The sequence below is a fragment of the Anser brachyrhynchus genome, assembly GCF_964034855.1.
Source record: "Anser brachyrhynchus genome assembly, chromosome: 13".
In the NCBI taxonomy this organism is placed as follows: Eukaryota; Metazoa; Chordata; class Aves; order Anseriformes; family Anatidae; genus Anser; species Anser brachyrhynchus.
In genome coordinates, this window is record NC_137708.1 from 803,232 (window position 1) to 819,787 (window position 16,556).

The following is a 16,556-nucleotide window of genomic DNA, read 5'->3' on the forward strand; positions in this document are numbered from 1 at the left end:
GTTTGGTTTCCGGGTGAAACCAAGGACCTGGGTTTTGGGGCTTTAATTTTATTATTATTATCATTTATATATTTTTTGATGAAAAGTGTGCAGGTACTAAAGTTGAAGAGACCACCTTTACTAAGCTGGAATAAGTTTTGATCCCCACGTCAGTGCCCAAAGGGAGCGCATGCCTTTTCTCCCGAATTCCCCCCAGCTGTGGGGATTCCTCTAGGTGAACCACAGCCGCAGGAAAGCCCAGGTCGGAAGGGACCTCGGAGATCGTCCCGTAAAACCGGAGCCCGGACAGGGCGCTCTAACCAACACCCTGCCCAGCCGAAGCCCGGCATCCTCCAGCGTCGGAGCGCGGGCGGACGGGGCTGAGGGCAGTCGGGCCGAGCCGGGCCGGGCGGCACCGCGGGGCGAGAGCGGCGGCGGGGCGGCCGCTGCCCCCCCTCGCCCGCTCCGCCCCGGCCGTCCCGCGCCGCGGGGCGCTCGCCCGGGGGCTGCGGCGGCGGCGGCGGCCCCGATCCGCCCGCGGGGGCCAGCGCCGGGGGCGGCGAGGCGCCGAGCCCGGACTCCGCGGCGAAGGCGGGCGGCGGCGCTGCGGCTCCGCGGGGCTCGGGCTCTCCGCCCCCGCCGCCCGCCGGGGAGCGGGGGGACGGGCAGGGCAGGCCACGGCGGGCGCCGCGTCCCTCCGCGGCGAGAGTTACCGGATTAATCATTGCAGAGACCCTGGGCCGAATTCGCGGCGTGGGGCGGTCTCCCTCGCTGCACCTCCTCTCCTCCGCAAGCCAGCCTCTCGCTCCCGCTCTCCCCGAGCCGCGGATCAAAAAGAGCAAAAGCAGCCAGCCGCGGCAGTCGGCGGCGGGGCTCGGGGCCGCGCACCTGCCCGCTCCGCCCGGCCCCAACTTTCGCCGCCTGTTGCGGGCGCCGAGCATCCCGCCCGCCGCGCTCCCCGCCCCGCGCCCGCCGCTCCGCCGGGGATGGCAGCGGCGGGGCAGAGCCGCCGCTAGCCGGGGCCGCGGCTGGCCGCCCGGGGGCCGCCGCTCGGGCTCGGGCTCGGGCTCGGGCTCGGGCTCGGAGTCGCCGTCGTCGCCCCCCGCCTCGCCGCCGCCCGGCGCGCCGCGGGCATGGAGGTGCAGCTGGGGATCGGGCGCGTGTACCCGCGGCCGGCGGGCCGGACCTTCCGCGGGGCTTTCCAGAGCTTCTTCCAGAGCGTCTGCGAGGCGTTCCAGGCGCCGGGCGCCGCCGCGCCGCGGGAAGAGCCGGGCACCAGCCACCAGGCGCCGGCGTGCGCCGCCGGCCCGCCGAGCCCCCGGGCGCCGCCGGCCGTCTCGCCCGCCTTCCTGCCGCTGCCGGAGCCCCGCGGGGCCGCCAAGGCGCTGCCGGCCGCCCGCCCGGCCATGGGCTCGCCCTTCCCGTGCGCCGGCGACCTGAAGGAGCTGCTGGGCGAGGCGGGCGCGCTGCCGCCGCTGCTGCCGCCCGAGGCCGAGCCGGCGGCCGGCCGCGCCGAGCCGGCGCCCAAGGAGGACTTTCTGGGCGACAGCGCCAAGGAGCTCTGCAAAGCCGTGTCCGCCTCCATGGGCCTGGCCGTGGAGGCGCTGGAGGCGCCCGGCGAGCTGCTGCCCCGCGAGGACTGCATGTTCGCCCTGCCCGGGGGGCCGCCCCGCGCCCCGCGCCCCGCCGCCAAGGACCCTCCGGAGCCGCCGCCCGCCCCGGCCGCCTTCAAGGGCGGCGGCGGCGAGCCCGGCCTGGCCGTCGACGTGCCCGCCGGGCTGGCCCTGTACCGCGGCTCCCCGGAGCCCGAGGAGCCGCCGGCGCTGCCGGGCCGCGACTGCTTCGCGCTGCCGCCGCCGCCCGCCCGCATCAAGCTGGAGAGCCCCCCGGAGCCCGCGCCGGGCGGCGCCTGGGGCGCTCCGTGCCGCTTCGGCGCCGAGCTGGCCCCGCCGGGCCCCGCGCCGCCCTGGCCCTCCTTCTTCGCCGACGAGGGGCAGCTGTACGGGCCGTGCGCCGAGCCGCCCGCCGGGCCCTTCGCCTGCGGCCGCGGGCCGCCCGCCGAGCCCGCCGACTTCCCCGCCGACGCCTGGTACCCGCTGGGGCGGCCGCCCTACGCCGCCCCCGCCGCCTGCATCAAGAGCGAGCTGGGGCCCTGGGCCGAGGGCTACGGCGGCTACGGCGACGCGCGGTGAGTACCGGCGGGCAGCCCCGCACCGCCCCGCCGCGCCCCGCCGCGTCCCGTCCCCGCCGTGCCCGCGGCCGCCGCCGAGGAGCGGGGAGCGCGGCGCCGCCGTGCGCTGGGCGAGCCCCGGGGCGGCTCCGGCTTCTCCCCGAGCGGAGCGGGCGGCGAGCGGGCTGCAGAAACGCTGCGCGCGCCTCGCAGCTCTGCGCTGGGCACGGGCAGAAGATGCGTCTTAGGTAGAGCAGCACGGAAAAGGAGGAGCTGGTTAGGCGTTTGGGAAGAAGGGCTCGTGCAGAAGTAGTTTTTCTTGGTGGATTAGCCTCAGAAATCAGATCAACGGTCTCTGTGAAATCGGTATGCGCAACCCGAAACAGCGGGCATATGTTGCCACCCTTCATTGCAGCAAAGCGTATTACTGTTTGAGAGAATCACTGCAGCTGGCAGAAACCGGGAGTGAGAAAAGGACTGCGAAAGGATTTCTTCTTGAATTTTAAAAAAGAAAACAAAACAAAAACCAGAAACAATGAGCTACCGGCTCAGATGTACCCCAGCCACAGGTGGTTGGTATGGCCTCAGTTTGGGTTTGCATCGCTGGAGTTTCGTACTCGCCTGCTCACTGTGTAGTGGGATCAAAGATTAAAATGCACAATTAGATTTTCCCTTTAAATTAGCACAGGACAAACACATCACACTTGTGCTTCTGGGCTTGTTTTGCTGCTCCAAAATGCTCGTGTTTTTATTCGGACAGTGCAGTATTTATCAGCTACACAATAATGGGTATTTTGTGTAGAAGTGGCTCGGGAAAAAAAATAGGGTAAAAGAAAGGAAAGGTCAAAATGAGTCCATCTGTGAGTGTCGTATCAGCGACAAGAGCTGTGTGTGCCCTGTGCATGTTGCTATTGGGTCTGGATAAATCTCTGCTCAAACCAGTGCAAAGTTAGCAGGGATGAGTAGAGTTGAAAAAGTTTTGCTATCCAAACACTATCGATTGGTGATGCAGGTTTTAGAGAGCAGCAGGCTGGGTTGGGAAGTTTTATTTGCCTGTGAAGCGCATACAGCAGAACTATGCATGGATAAGGAGTACTGTGTTAAGCAAAACAGGACTGGGCTTATGTGGTGCTCCACAGGCAATCGTGTGGGTTGGATCTGGACAGCAGGTACATTTTGCCGGGGTCTTGCTGTACAGATAAGTGCTGTCTCCCTTATTCCTGTGGGAAATACCGTACCCGCCTCTTCCCGGCAGCGCAGCTCAGTTTGCCGCGTCCGTGTCCCTGTTTCCCCTGGAGCAGTCCCATGAGGCCGGCAGGACTGCCTGAACTCAGCAGGCTTCAGCAAAAATCAATGGAGTACGAGCTCATATAAGAGTTTCTAAAACACCATTACCTTGTCCTTTGGACTCCATTGCTCATACAGCATTGCATGGCTGCTGCAAGTGAGAGAGTGACAGTGTTTATATGCCTCTTTGTGTTTGGCTGCAATTTTAAAATGTTATAAGGAAAGTGGAACACTTGTTCGTGGTCTGGCTAAAGCCATACAGGTTACTCTCTGTCAGGTTTGCGTAGCATCCTAGCAAGATCTTCACTAACTTCAGTGTGCTGCCTGTCGATCGCTGTTCACTGTGCCTTTCAATTTTCTCTTGGGTTTACAACAATAGCAGTGCAATGAGCAGTCTCTGCTGCAGCTGAAGCTCAAATGGCAGCAGTTTATTTACCAGCATCTCAGAGAGCAACAATTGTAAGGAAAGAGGGTTGTGGGGGCTAAAACGTTTTATAGCAAAACTCCCTCATGAAGGACAATCAACTGTATCTTGTATAGCCCTGCTAGCTTCCAAAGCTGCGTTTGGTTACAATCCTTCCCTACTTGGCATTGCACAAAGGAGTTTTACCTCTTAGCTATATGAAATGGAGTCTCAGCATTTCTTTGGGAGTAGGTGGAGGGCACTTCTGTTGGACTCGCGACAGCTTTGCCAGCCTAAGGAGTTTTACACTTTAGATTTCCACATCTTCCTAATGCTGGCAGTGGCAGCTGCAGCCCGGTCTCCTCGAAAGACTTGCGAAGTCTGGATCAGGTATAGATAGTTCTGAAGTTAGACACCTTCCCCCATATATGACACTAAAGCATGAGCACGTTCTTTGTTTCTTAGCATATTTGGGGGCGGATGTTTATATTTGCCCTTTATATAAAGTACTAGGGATTTGGTTTGGGGAGCTTTAGCCGACAAGTTCGCCTCCAAAGCCTTGAGAGAGGAGGGTTGGATTGCCTGAGCAACTGTTAGTGGAAAACGGCGTGCTTGCTGTCGTGTTGGTCTGGGCTACAGCACACGCAGGCTGTAAAACAGGCACTGTCAGGGGCTGGTGGCTGCCCCAGCATTTCTCTGAAGCAGGCAGGTCCAGCGTGACCAAACTAAGATGCTCTCTCTCTGGGAGTCCTCATCACCATTTTATGGCATGGTCAATTGCCTGTGACCACAGGGCATGGTGGGGATACGGGACTGGGCTTGAGCAGCCGCTTCTGGGACTGGTCCTCAGCATGGTGCGGGCTTAGACGCATAATTGCTGCCTGCCCCCTTGGCTTGTGCAAGGGGAGGGATTTGTCTGTTTTTAGAGGCACTGAAACATTGCATAGGAAGCAAAGTAGGAATTAACACATCTTGATTTAATGTAAAGCTTTTTACACAATGTACTTGGTGGTGCCAGTAATGCTTATGTATCATTAACAAATTAATCCAAGCTTTTGTTCCACTGCGCCTCGTAGCTCTTTGTCTTTGTGCTCTATTGCATAATTATTACCAGCAGTCTATAAGGTGACTAAATAACCTGCTTCGAGACTGAGACATAGAATTGATATAATAAATTCAAGCTTACAGGGTCAAAGTGATTTTAAGATTGAAACACAGAAGCAAGGAAGTGTTTTAGGCCTGTTTGGTTTAATCTAAAAAGAATACAAAGAGGGAACTACTACTGTGATAATGGAAACAAAGGTGATAAATTAATTTAAGGGGTGATTGGCTCAGAAAATCTAGCTGTCCATGTGGTTTCCAATGCTTTCTAAACAGCATTTCCTGTAGCTACTATCTGTTTTGTATCCATGTGTTTGTTAGTTGCACCAGCTTGTAGATTCCGTTCTCTGGTTCAGTAGTGATCAGCTTGGGCAGGTGCCCTGCGTTTATGCATCATCTGGCGTAATGGCTAGGCGTTCTTTTTTGTGGCCAGCCATGTAATCGTGATACCTCTTACAGATAATACCTGTAAAAATGTCTCCCTGTTGAAGAAGGAGATAAGATTCTGATAACAAGATCAAGGGCAGCTTCTTAACGCCAGGAGACGAGCCCGGGCCGAGAGCCGTGCCCCTGCGCCGTGCCGCGCTGCTCGGCCGGCCGCCAGTAGCCTGCCCTGTGCCTGCCCGCGTGCCAGCCTTTGGCTGCAGACCCTCAGCTCTTTGCTGGCAGAATGCAAAAGCTTTCGCAGAAGTGGGATTCACCCCCCCCTTCTCCTGTTGCTAATATGACCTTTTTGCTCAGGGGAATGGCAGTATTATGTAAATATTTCTTTTGAAGACAAACCGTGCGTGGAAGAATGCTGTTTCTGAAGCCTCTCCCTCCGGCCAGCTTTGTAATGTACAGACAGTCCACAGCTGCTGGTACAGATCCCATGGACAGTGAACCTCAGGCAGCTGGGAAAATCACTGATGTGCTAAAGCTTTTTGATGGTTCCTGATAAAAGGAGAAGAAAAAGCGTAAGAAAAATTCACCTTCCAATTCTTGCCTTTTCTTCTTTCAATGTACACATTGGGCACTCCTGTTAACAATTCTCTTGACTGGGTTCAGGTTCTTCTCCTGTGGTGCCGCTGAGGTCTTTGCCTCTTTCCATAAGAATCTGGGCATCATGTTCTGACACCTTTGCTTAGGTATGAGGCACCGTCTCCAAACAGAGCACACTAGTGTTGTCTTCAGAGCACTCCATCTTCAACGTGAAATTCCCCTTTCTCAACTCTTTTGATTAGTAGGTAATAAGGTTGATGTCTTGTCAGATTTTCTTTTAAAAAACAGATTTCATAATTTTCCTGATCACTTCCAAATTTTGAGCAAGCTGTGGGTTACAACTGGTGCACACTTAATTCTCAGCACATTCGTCCATGTTCTCGTGTCATGTACCAGGACAGTTTGCATCACTGTTAGCTTACTCATCGGGATTGACTGTGCATTAAATTAGTGCTAAGTGCCCTAGGTTGCAGCAGAGATCACAACAAATTCACAGGAGGAGAAAACATTCCTAGGACACAACTGAGAAGTATCTTAAATTCTTGTAAGTTCTTGCCAAGCTGTCTTCAGTAGTTGCTAAGGCAGAAGGGTGGAAAGGATCACAAGGAGTTTCCTTGTCCCGTCTCAAGAACTATCATAACTGAGAAAGTCTGTAATGTGCTTTGAGACTGATAATTCTTGAGAGATTTTGATGCACTTGTTGCTTTCTACCCTTAAGAAGCTTGATCCTGCTGCAGAAGGACAGTTTGGGAGATGGAGGCGTTTTCTGAGTGGGATCACATTCGCCCCTGGTGACCTCCTGGGGTGAATTCCACCCAAACCCAGGCCTTCTTTGGCGCTGAGTGCACGGCCAGGGTGGTGACACTGCCTGCCCAGGCCTGCAGCTCTCAGACGGGACTCCCTGCCTTCAGCAGCCACGGGATCAGGCCGCTGTTTTGGAGCCTGCGTATCCGCAGGTTTTATAACTGCGCTGAGCTCTGGTGCAGCCAAGTTTTGTCTGGAGTTGCCAAACCAGCGTTCCACTTTGCCGTGCGAAATAGAGCCACATGAAGCGTGGCTGAGTCACTGGTAGTTTCTGGAGCAGGGGCAGGGCTGCTGCCTCCGATGTGCCATCGGCACTGGATTTCAAAGCTTCGTAAACAGAAAGCGGGACAAACATGGGTAGGCCCGATCTGAAGCTCAGGAGGGGCTGGAGCTGAGCTTCCCACAGGTTACAGCATGAAGAGGCTGCTTTCATAAGTTCCCTGCTGACAGACCTGCGACGGCTATTTTAAGCACAGAATAAAATGCCAACAGTTCACAAACAGCCGAGTGCTGTTTCTTGTTTAGAGAACTAGGGACTCATTTGAATGTGAATTGGCGTTTTACCAGGTTATGACAAGACACTCATCTGTCATGGCCTGAGTTAGGGTTGTGAAGTAAGTGATATATTGAGGCAGGGTAACTGGAGTAGCTGCAATGTGAAGCACTCTGCCCAAGCTGTATTCTCGCAGGACAACAGTAGGTGCAATGAACTCATCAGGGGGAGAGCAGAGGAGCTGAGCAGCATCTGTTGGGTCTCTCCGTACTGGTAGCAAATCTATTGCAGCTCCGTTTTCTTACTCCCAAGAGCTACTATTTGAAGAATTATAATGTGTAGCCAAAGCTCATTTGTTTTGTTCCATGCTTAGCTGGTTTATTTGTTTTCATTTCATTTTGATGGTGCTGATTTATTTAGTCTTTTCCATGAATTAGTTTTCATTTCACTTGATAAATGAGATTATTCTTTTTCACGTCTAGTTACCTAGACTCGACCTGCAGTGAGAGACTTTCTGTTTCCTTTTGAAGATGCCCAGAACCTCCCAGAAAACACTCAGACTGGACAGATCACAGTCCTTGTGTTAATGCACAGACTGAGCCCATGGAAAGAAAAAGGCATTGGTACTTTCCATCCTCATCAAGGTTTGCACTTGACGCTGCAGAGGCCTGGGTGCAGTGCTGGAGCTGATGACGGTTCTGTCCTAGGAGCTGACACTGCCCTTTTCTTTGCTATTAAATTGGCACTTATGTCTGTGGCAGAGCATGAAGGAAAATAAACTGTTTCCAGTGTTCTTTGTTATCCAGTTTGCTTCTCCATCTCAGTTTGTTTTGCTTCTGTTTTTTTCTTAGTATTTCCATTCTTTATACCAAGTTTCGTAATGTAGTCTCCCTCTTTCTCACCCCCCACCTCCATCCGTCCCTACCCTCCCTCTCTCCCTCTTGTTCATGCACCCACTCGCGAGCTCTCCCCCCGTCCCTTTGCCATGGGATCACCTGGGGAACAAGGCACGGTGTTCAGGCACATGTGGTGTGTTTGTGCGGGACCTGCTGGTCTGTTCCTGGAATATGAAGCATCTATTTGCTTTTTCATCCACTCACTGCAAAAATGTTCAAGGGCAGACTTCCCTCCATTCTCTCTGTGCTTTCCCTCCTCTGTGCTTTCCCATCCTCTTCTCCCCGTCTCTCGCATTTCTGAGCTCTTACATCCTCTGGAAATTGGTTCCAAAGTCTCATTCTCGATATGTACTGTGATTATTTTTTTCCAGTTTCTCTTAAGTGCATGATGCAATGAAAGGACGAGCTCTACATAGCAGTTGGCATAGAGTACAGTGGCAGAAGAATTTAGAAAAAATGACCAAAGAAATAATACATAAAAAGGTGTAAGAGCATTAATGGGTTTTAGTTACAGAGGCATTTTGTGTACTCCGTCCTGTATTTACCAAGAATTTTAGCACAGGAAGCAGTAAATGATTTGCCAATGACAGCTCTTCTCCTACTTGTACAGCTTTTATATTTTTCTTCTGTTTACAGTATTCACTGGTATTTCTTTGTTGCGCAGATGCTGTGTAACAGATGCTAGCTGTGCTTTGCATTACTGTGTATAGTTAGTCTACAGTATAAACCATTAGTTTTCCTGTTACAAGAACTTCATTACAGCCAAGGAGAGCTAGTTAAACATCGGTAGAGCCTTTGTGCTTTCTGCTGAGACTAGAAGGGCAATATATTTCAAAATACTGATTATGAATGAGAGATGTTTGGTAGCACTCATAGGAGCCTGTGGCTTTGCATGCTGCCATAGCTGAAAGCCAAACCCCTGGAGGGTGGCTGCGTGGGGATCAGCCCCAGTGGAGCTGGTTCGAGGGCTGTGCTGCACAGAGCAGGGTTTTCTTGCCAATGACAGGGTGTCGGCAGCGTGGTCGTGTTCGGAATCGCCTGAGATGGAGAGTGGCGATGTGTCACCACGCTGCTGGAAGGGCAGCCGGCGCTGCAGAATGGGAGGTGGCAGCGTGGCCCCGGAGCAGCTGCCGCACCCGGGCTGCCCAAGCCGCCAGCGGCACGGCTGCCGGGACGTCCCCGGGATGTGGCACGGAGCTGGCAATTCCTGGAAGTCTCTGCCTCCAGCCCTGGCTTTGGACTGGAGGGGTATGGGACAGTCCTTGCAAGAAGTAAAACAAAAACACTGTATCAAAGCGCTGAATGCCATCTGCCGCCCCAGATATCCCCTCCAGAAGATGCACTACTCCCGTCTCCTCCCTTCCCGATGACCCTCCAAGGCCGTGCCTAGTTTCAGGCAGGAAAAAACACTTTGCCCTATGTCCGTGTCAGGGTGGCACCTTTGAATCACGAGCTGTTAGGTGAATGAAAAATAAAGACATGCAGTATTTTGAGAGCAAATATCAGATAGTTAAAGAAAAAAAAACCATAGTGGAAATGGGAAATGATGAGAATTTGGAGTCGATGTTTGGTGGGAATGGATGAGCCTCATGTGTGCTCTTGAACTGGAAGGAGAATGGGAAATGTTGCCTTTTCTTGCAGCAATAAATCAAAAAATATCCTAAAATATGGAAATTTTTTGTGGCCATATGGGAACAGTTTGTTTTGGTATGACAGCAGCTTTATTTCACAGAGTTAAAAATAATTTGTAATACAGAGTGGTAATTCTGTGGCTTGTATTTTTCTATCATTCATCTTGTCATTACTGAATATCATTCTAATTTTATTAACTGGTGATTTTCAAATGTTTGTGCAAATTTGCCATTTCTGTACTGGCAATTGTTACTCTGATTTGCTTTCAGTTTGTACTTGGTGTGCTTGCTGGTGGCTGTCGGCTGCGCTGCCATAGGAGGCTGTTCAGTTTCAAATGGATACTTTCCTCTTGGGTTTGTAGCTGCAAAGTTGAATATAAAAGCAGTAACCTTATTATTTTATCATCCTGGGGATGATAACATTTAAAATTTAATCAAATGGGCATTTATCAAAAGAAAACTGTTCTGTGGGAAACTTTCTACTACTTCTAGTAAAAGCCACTCGTTTCTCTGAGCTGTTGGGGGACATCCCCGAGGTCCATGCAGTGCTCGTATGGCTGACGGCTGAATGCAGGAAATAGGCAGAAATATGGAGTTCCCCCTTGCCCAGGTGTTCAGCTTCGTACCCACGAGGGGACTGCTCGCACTCGAGCGGGGCTGTGAGCCCGACCACGCGGCCGGGCTGCCCGGGCCTGCAGCCGGGGGTGCCCCGCACCGGGGGCGGTTTGGGAACGCAGATCTGTGCGGTTGTGCCAGGCTGGCAGGCGTGCCACATGGCAGCCAGCAGCCTCTGCCCCTCCTTCACACAGCTCCTCCAAACCCTCCTTTGTCCGCACAGGCATCTTGCCACGCGAGCTGGTAGCCTAATAAGCCTTGTAGCCTCCCCAGGCACGTCGGTGTTTTAAAGGAGGATTTTAGTGTTTGGGGTGCTGAGTGACGATCTACGTTCCTTGAGAACTATGCCCATTTTTCTGTGGCCCCCCTGCATTTCCCTGTTTTGTTTTCAGGGTGTTCGCAGTCCTGAACACATTTTGTGAATGGAAAAAAAACACAGCACAGCATCATAAGCCAGAAGGCCATGCCAAGCAAGAAACATCAGATAAACCTAGCTGCATGAAAGACTTATGAGACATAGTCTTTTCCTCCTTTTGTGCAGTTAATATTTTTTTTTTCAATTCAAAGTGAACTTTCTTTTTCTGGGAAAACCCATGTAGGCAGCTGTAGAATTCCAGCTCTCTGCCACAGCACAGGTGTAGCAGAAGCAGCATCTTCACCACTTGGGCATCAGCTCCATTTTGGGGGGCACCACTGCTCTGAGACAATGGGACAGAGAAGGAACTTCAGGCAGCATCGCCCATTGCTCCTCGGCTTTTCTGAAGTTTTCCCTTGGCATTGCTGCTGGCCTGAAGAATGGTTTCTGCAGAGAGGACTTTTGCACCAGAAACCCGCACAAAGCAAACACGGCAGAGTCATCCCAGACAGACCAACCAGCTGGTGTCAGCTGGGAGGAGGCCCCTTTTTTCTAGTGGCTGGGTGCCACGTCCAGTTGGTGACGTGGCGTGACGCAGAAGGCACGGGCACCTTCCCTTGTTGTCATTAGGTGAAATGCGAACACTAGTGAGAAGTGATCTCGTCTCACCTTGGATGAACCCGTTTGTACACACCATTTCCATAGGCATTCAGCAAAGGCAAAGTTTTCTGCATGAGTATCAGGTCTATTCCAGCACTTTCTTTTCCCCAGGAGAGCTGGGAAGCAGTGTGCATGAGAGGCAGATGCCCTCTCTCCCATTTCAGTTGGAGCAGCTGTGCCTGGGAAGCAACTGAGAAGCAGGGACGGGCAGGTTGTCTCTTAATACCTGGCCAGTGCAGGCATTCCATCCTGTCTCTGCCTCTGTTTTTCCGTGCTTTGACACTTACTGGATTGCAAACCCAGCCGCGGTGTTTTGACTTCTTGTTGCTACCAGGGGTCAAGAGGTACCTCCAGCGCGCAGCCGGCTGCAGTGTGCTCAGCCTAGCAATGCGGCGGCACGGCCGCTGGTAGCAGATGGCTGGCACCGTCTGTCCTGAGCCTGCTTCAGCCGGGTCCTATCCTGCTCCCTGCAGAGCTGGCACAGATGCCAGGAGGGGGTACCTGGAGGATCCTACCTGGCCACTTCGCAGCATCACAGGCTTAGAGGAACCAGTAACCTGTGCAGAGTCCTTCCTTGCAGTGCAGATCGTACGGTGCAGCAGGTGACCAGCGGGGCTGCACAGGACCACTGTGTCATTAGTGCTCTCTGGAGAAGTTTTGGGGAAGGGGAAGACTCCAGCTGCGGGGGTGTCGCGTGCCAGTGACGGGTGGCATGCAGTGGGCACCACGCCGAGGCCCCGCTGGCTGCTGCCTCTGCTGTCCTTCATCTGCCCGCGGAGCCACAGCGTGCCACAGGCGGGGACACTGCGAAACCTCTGCCCTGTTCCCTTTTCCTCTTGCCCTCAGCTTCTGCGAGTGGACCGGCCAGGCCGGGGGGCTGATTCCTCGGTCACTACTGGCATGGCACTGGGTGGGGTCTGGTTGCTGAATGCAGGGTGCCACGGCTGTGCCCTGCTGCGGGGAGCCCCGCGGTGCACGTGCGCTGTCACCGCTGCTCTTGTGCAGCCCCACAGGTGCCCGATGGCTGTGGTGCCCCCGGCTCACGCCCGGGGTGTGCGTGGGGCTGGAGGTGCCACAGCTCATCCCTCATCATCCGCCAGTACACGTGTATGGGTCCTCACTGAAGCTTGTTTCCCCTGGCTAACAGCTTAAATTAATTGGTACAAAGTGTAATTGAGGACTTGACTTTGAATGTGAACAGTAGGAGGATATTAGGAAGTTTTATCTGATGTACAAAAGCACATTCATGTCCTTGTAGGTCCCTGGTTGTTCGGATCTTTTGCAGAGAGAGTAATGCTGGATTAGATGATGTTCAGCTGAATGAAATATGATGATCAGCTGATTTATTTTTGAGAGAGAGAAACAAATCATAAACTTAACACCCTCAGGGGTGACAACAGTGCTCTTTCAGTGGCCCCATTGCTCAGAGTTTTGAGGTATCATCTAAGTGAGAAGTGGGGCAGAATCCTCAGCTTGGAAATCCAGAGACCTGTTTCACAGCCTGCAATTTCAGAGTAGTGGGGCTTCCTTTATGAAGGGCTTTGGGATCTAGGGGCAGCGAATTCTGTCCAACTGTTGATATATTTGCTTAAAAAAGCTGAAGCGTATGAAAGAAGTTGTCTTGTGAGCTTCAGGTTTGTGCTGTGCAGCAGAAAATGCACATTTTTCTTGGAGAAAAAAGAGCTCCTGGAAGAAGTTGACACATCCCTGCATGGCCGATAGCACTGCTGCCAGCAGCGGGGTCCTGCTGATGAGCGAGGCAGGAGCCTCGTCTGTTACTGCTCCTGTGTGGTGACACCAAGGGATCGCTGTGATTTCCTGCGGCCCACTGCAAATCAAACAGAGAGCAGAGGCTGGGAAAGGAGGGGCTGTTTCCAGGCATGCGACTTACAGAGCACAGGTACGGGGCCGTACTGATGCAGTAAGGGAAGGAGGTGAAGAGATGACAATCATTTCTTGTCACTCAGGTGAGGCTCGGCATTTTAGGATGCTGGTTATGGCGAAAGGGCCATGAGAAATCTGCACCGGAGAAGGAGGTGAGATGAACCTCAGCTTGTCTGTCCCCTGTGGGGGTGGCAGTGTGGGCAGGGGGCTGGGGGGGCTGAGGGGGCCGTGCTCAGCGCTGTGTTGAGCTGGGGCTCCAGGGCAGCAGCCTTCGGTCAGCCCTTGGGTCCCCAGGAACCTCCGGACTGGTGCTGGGGACTTGCAAAGGGCCACTGCCACCGATCTGTAGGTTTCGATATGCTGTACGTGGGGACCCAAAGGGAAATAAAGGATTGTAAACTGCGATTTTATCCTTTTATCCACCTCTGGCGGGAGCGGGAGTTGTACTGCCTGTCAGTCTGTGTCATCGCGTTGTGCTGCATGCCAGCACTGCCAGAGGCTTTCTCAAGTGTCTCTGTAAGACAGCTAGACACAGCAGTCTGTTCTGCTGCTGAGACACAGAGTCAATTACTCTCAGCCTAGGAGAGCAGAGTTCATTAAGACCGGGAAGTCTGCCGCAGCACTAAGAAGATGGAGCTAGTTTGGTTGGTGGGTGCAGCCCGGGGACCCCTGTGGTGGGCGCCCCTGGGCCAGCCTGCGAAGGGTGCATGGAGCCTGCTGCCCCCCAGGAATAATGAAACACCTTCATTAGTGAGCGGCAGGTGAGAAGCGCCTCCCATGTATGGAGCCAAGCAGCTATGCCTGTGGGGTGGTGCGATTCGGTGGATGCATCCGCAGGAATGGACAGTCCTGCTGTTCAGTTTGAGGGGCCCTGTCCAGCCCAGCCCTGCTGCCCGAAAGCTGAGTAACGCCGAGAAGCCTCGCTTTGTTTGCCTGCAGTGGAAGAAAACAGTTTGGGCACTTTGGGGTTTTAACTCAGCAGGGCTGTTGGCCTTGGTATCGGTAGTCACAGCACACCGTCTGGGCCAGAATGGCCTTTACTTTTCAACAATAACAGTGCTATGAATAAGCTCATTAAAATAAAAGAAACTGACCCAGTTGTCATGGCAAAGACTTCTGACGGAGGTTCCTCATACATATCCCTCTCGCTGCACCCGCTGCTGGCTCGTCCATCGCTGCTGATACGGCTGCGCCCGCTCCGCTCCTCACCCGCTGCAGCCTCGCCCCTCCCGGACTCAGGGTGTGGGGCAAAGAGGAGGAGAAAATCCCATGTGGAGAGCCCCCGAGCTCCGCGAGCCTCCTCCTCGGAGCTGCCTTCCGGGCCTGCATGAGGCGCGTGCGGCAGGCAGCGCTGGCAGCTTTTGCAACGTCTCTTTGTGTTTCATCCTGCTTTAAAAATAATGAACGCCACCCTGGTTCCTCTTCACAAGTATTTATAAGTGAAGTTCAATATACATTCTAACAGTAATAAAGATACTACCAGTATTTTTGTGCTACTTTGTGCTCCTCAGGCACTTTTCTTCCAAAGCACTTGTGAGCAGCAATTCGTTTAGCTTCCAGGCAACCGTGCAAAATAGGCGTTATTCCTCCTCAATCAACAGGGTGGGAGAGGAGATTTTTAGTGAGCAGGTGGCTTTGGCAAAAATCCCCCAAGGTGTATGAATGCCTGCCTGCCCTGGCACTGCCAGATCTGGGTTCCTGGGGCCGGGGGGATCGGGGTTTGTTTTTCCAGGTCTGTTGTTGAGGAAACTGCTCTGCAGAGATGCACTTGTGGACTGGACTTTAGGCCCTGTAAATAGTGCCATTTACTTTAGCAGACCGAGTGCTGTCCTCGGGAGGATCTGACCCCATCCAGCTCCTGGCGCTGGGACAGCGTGTGCCAGGCGAGGGGTTGCGGGCGGCAGCGTCTTGCCTGGGGACAGCCCCGTGGCCACGCTCCAGGCCAGGGCGTGCTCGGCTCCCGCCTCTGCTTTTTTTCTGTTTCATGCAATTTGAGCAGAAGCCAGAAAGAGCAAGGTCACCCGTGCTCCTCTGTGGCTTGGAACTGCTGAGCTCTCCATCTGGGAGGGCTTTTTAAATGCTGAGAACAAAGTCAGATGCTGATACATCCAAAGAAGCAGTGTAGACAGGGCACAGACCACATATTATGTGGTTTTACAGTAGTAGAAATCAGCTTAAAAATAAAGCCCAGCTCTACAGGTATTTATAGCTAATGCCCTTTCCACGGGCAGCAGGCACTCGTCCCACTGGGACGGCAGTTGGATGCTGCCTCGCTCCGGGCGGCTCGGGTGGCCACGCGGGTGAGCTGCGCTGCTCTCTGCAGGTCTCGGAGGCTTTTCTGTGCCGTAGAAAGCAGAAAGCAGCACACAGATACAAGATACAAACAGATACAAGTCCCTAGTCCGTGCTGCCAGACCGCAGTCCCCCTGCTTTTCCTGGAATAAGTGCCATCAGGAACAATCCCTCGAAATGCTGGTGGGGAGACTACGCTGCAGTTTTCCCAAAATGCATTTTACAGATGCACTGGGGCACGTTCAGCTCATGGGACAAGGACGGAGAACACGGTGCTTCACTTTCTCTTCTCCCTGGTGTTCTCTGATGCCGGGGAAGGCCTCAGAGGGTGGCTTCTCCTTGTCATCTTTCCAAAGGTGATACTTCACTTGTTTTCTGGTGTTTTCTCACTGACTCCTCAGCAGTTTGACTGGAGCTACATATTTTAGCTGCATTAGCTTCTTTGCTAGTTAGAAATGGCAGAAAAAATGCTTTGACCTTGGCTCATGTGCTGAGAACAGAGCACAGGAACAAGTTTTTGTATCAGTAATTTCCCAGCGAAGGTTCTTTCCTCCTCCCCCTCCCCGGGTATCTGGGACGTGCAGCATCAGAGTTTGCACATTTCTGACATGCTGCTGGAGAGTATTTGGACAGACTTTCTGCAGCTCCTCTTTCCTTTCTAGAAAGAGAGAAAAGGAGAAAAGTAATTTGGCTGCCAATCAGGTTAATTGCTTTCAGCTGGGCAGCAGCTAGGTGCATTAACTGGAAAAATTCCACATGCAAGTATTTTTTCAGGTGATCCACATTTTTTCTTGGGTTGACCATGTATGTGTGTGTGTGCATTTGTGGGCATGGGTCTTATTATACCTGTGGACACAAATTATGCTTTTTGTATGTGCACTCTCTTCTTGTATTAGCAGCATTACATCCACGGCCCCAGTGCCTGCAGCAGTCCATCCGTGGGATTGTGGAGTTGGGAGTTTTGCATTTGAAGTCCATCCGTGGGATTTGGGTTGTGGAGGTGCG

At 53.4% G+C, this 16,556-nt stretch overlaps 1 protein-coding gene across 1 annotated transcript in view; it reads left to right on the forward strand.

The window, feature by feature from the left end:
- The first annotated feature begins 965 nt into the window (after nucleotides 1-965).
- Nucleotides 966-16,556, forward strand: part of AR (androgen receptor) — a 61,771-nt gene continuing 46,180 nt past the window's right edge. The window contains exon 1 of the mRNA XM_080553347.1: nucleotides 966-2,167. Coding sequence (XP_080409473.1) covers nucleotides 1,113-2,167 — 1,055 coding nt within the window. The 5' untranslated portion in view covers nucleotides 966-1,112. The remainder of the gene's footprint in view (nucleotides 2,168-16,556) is intronic.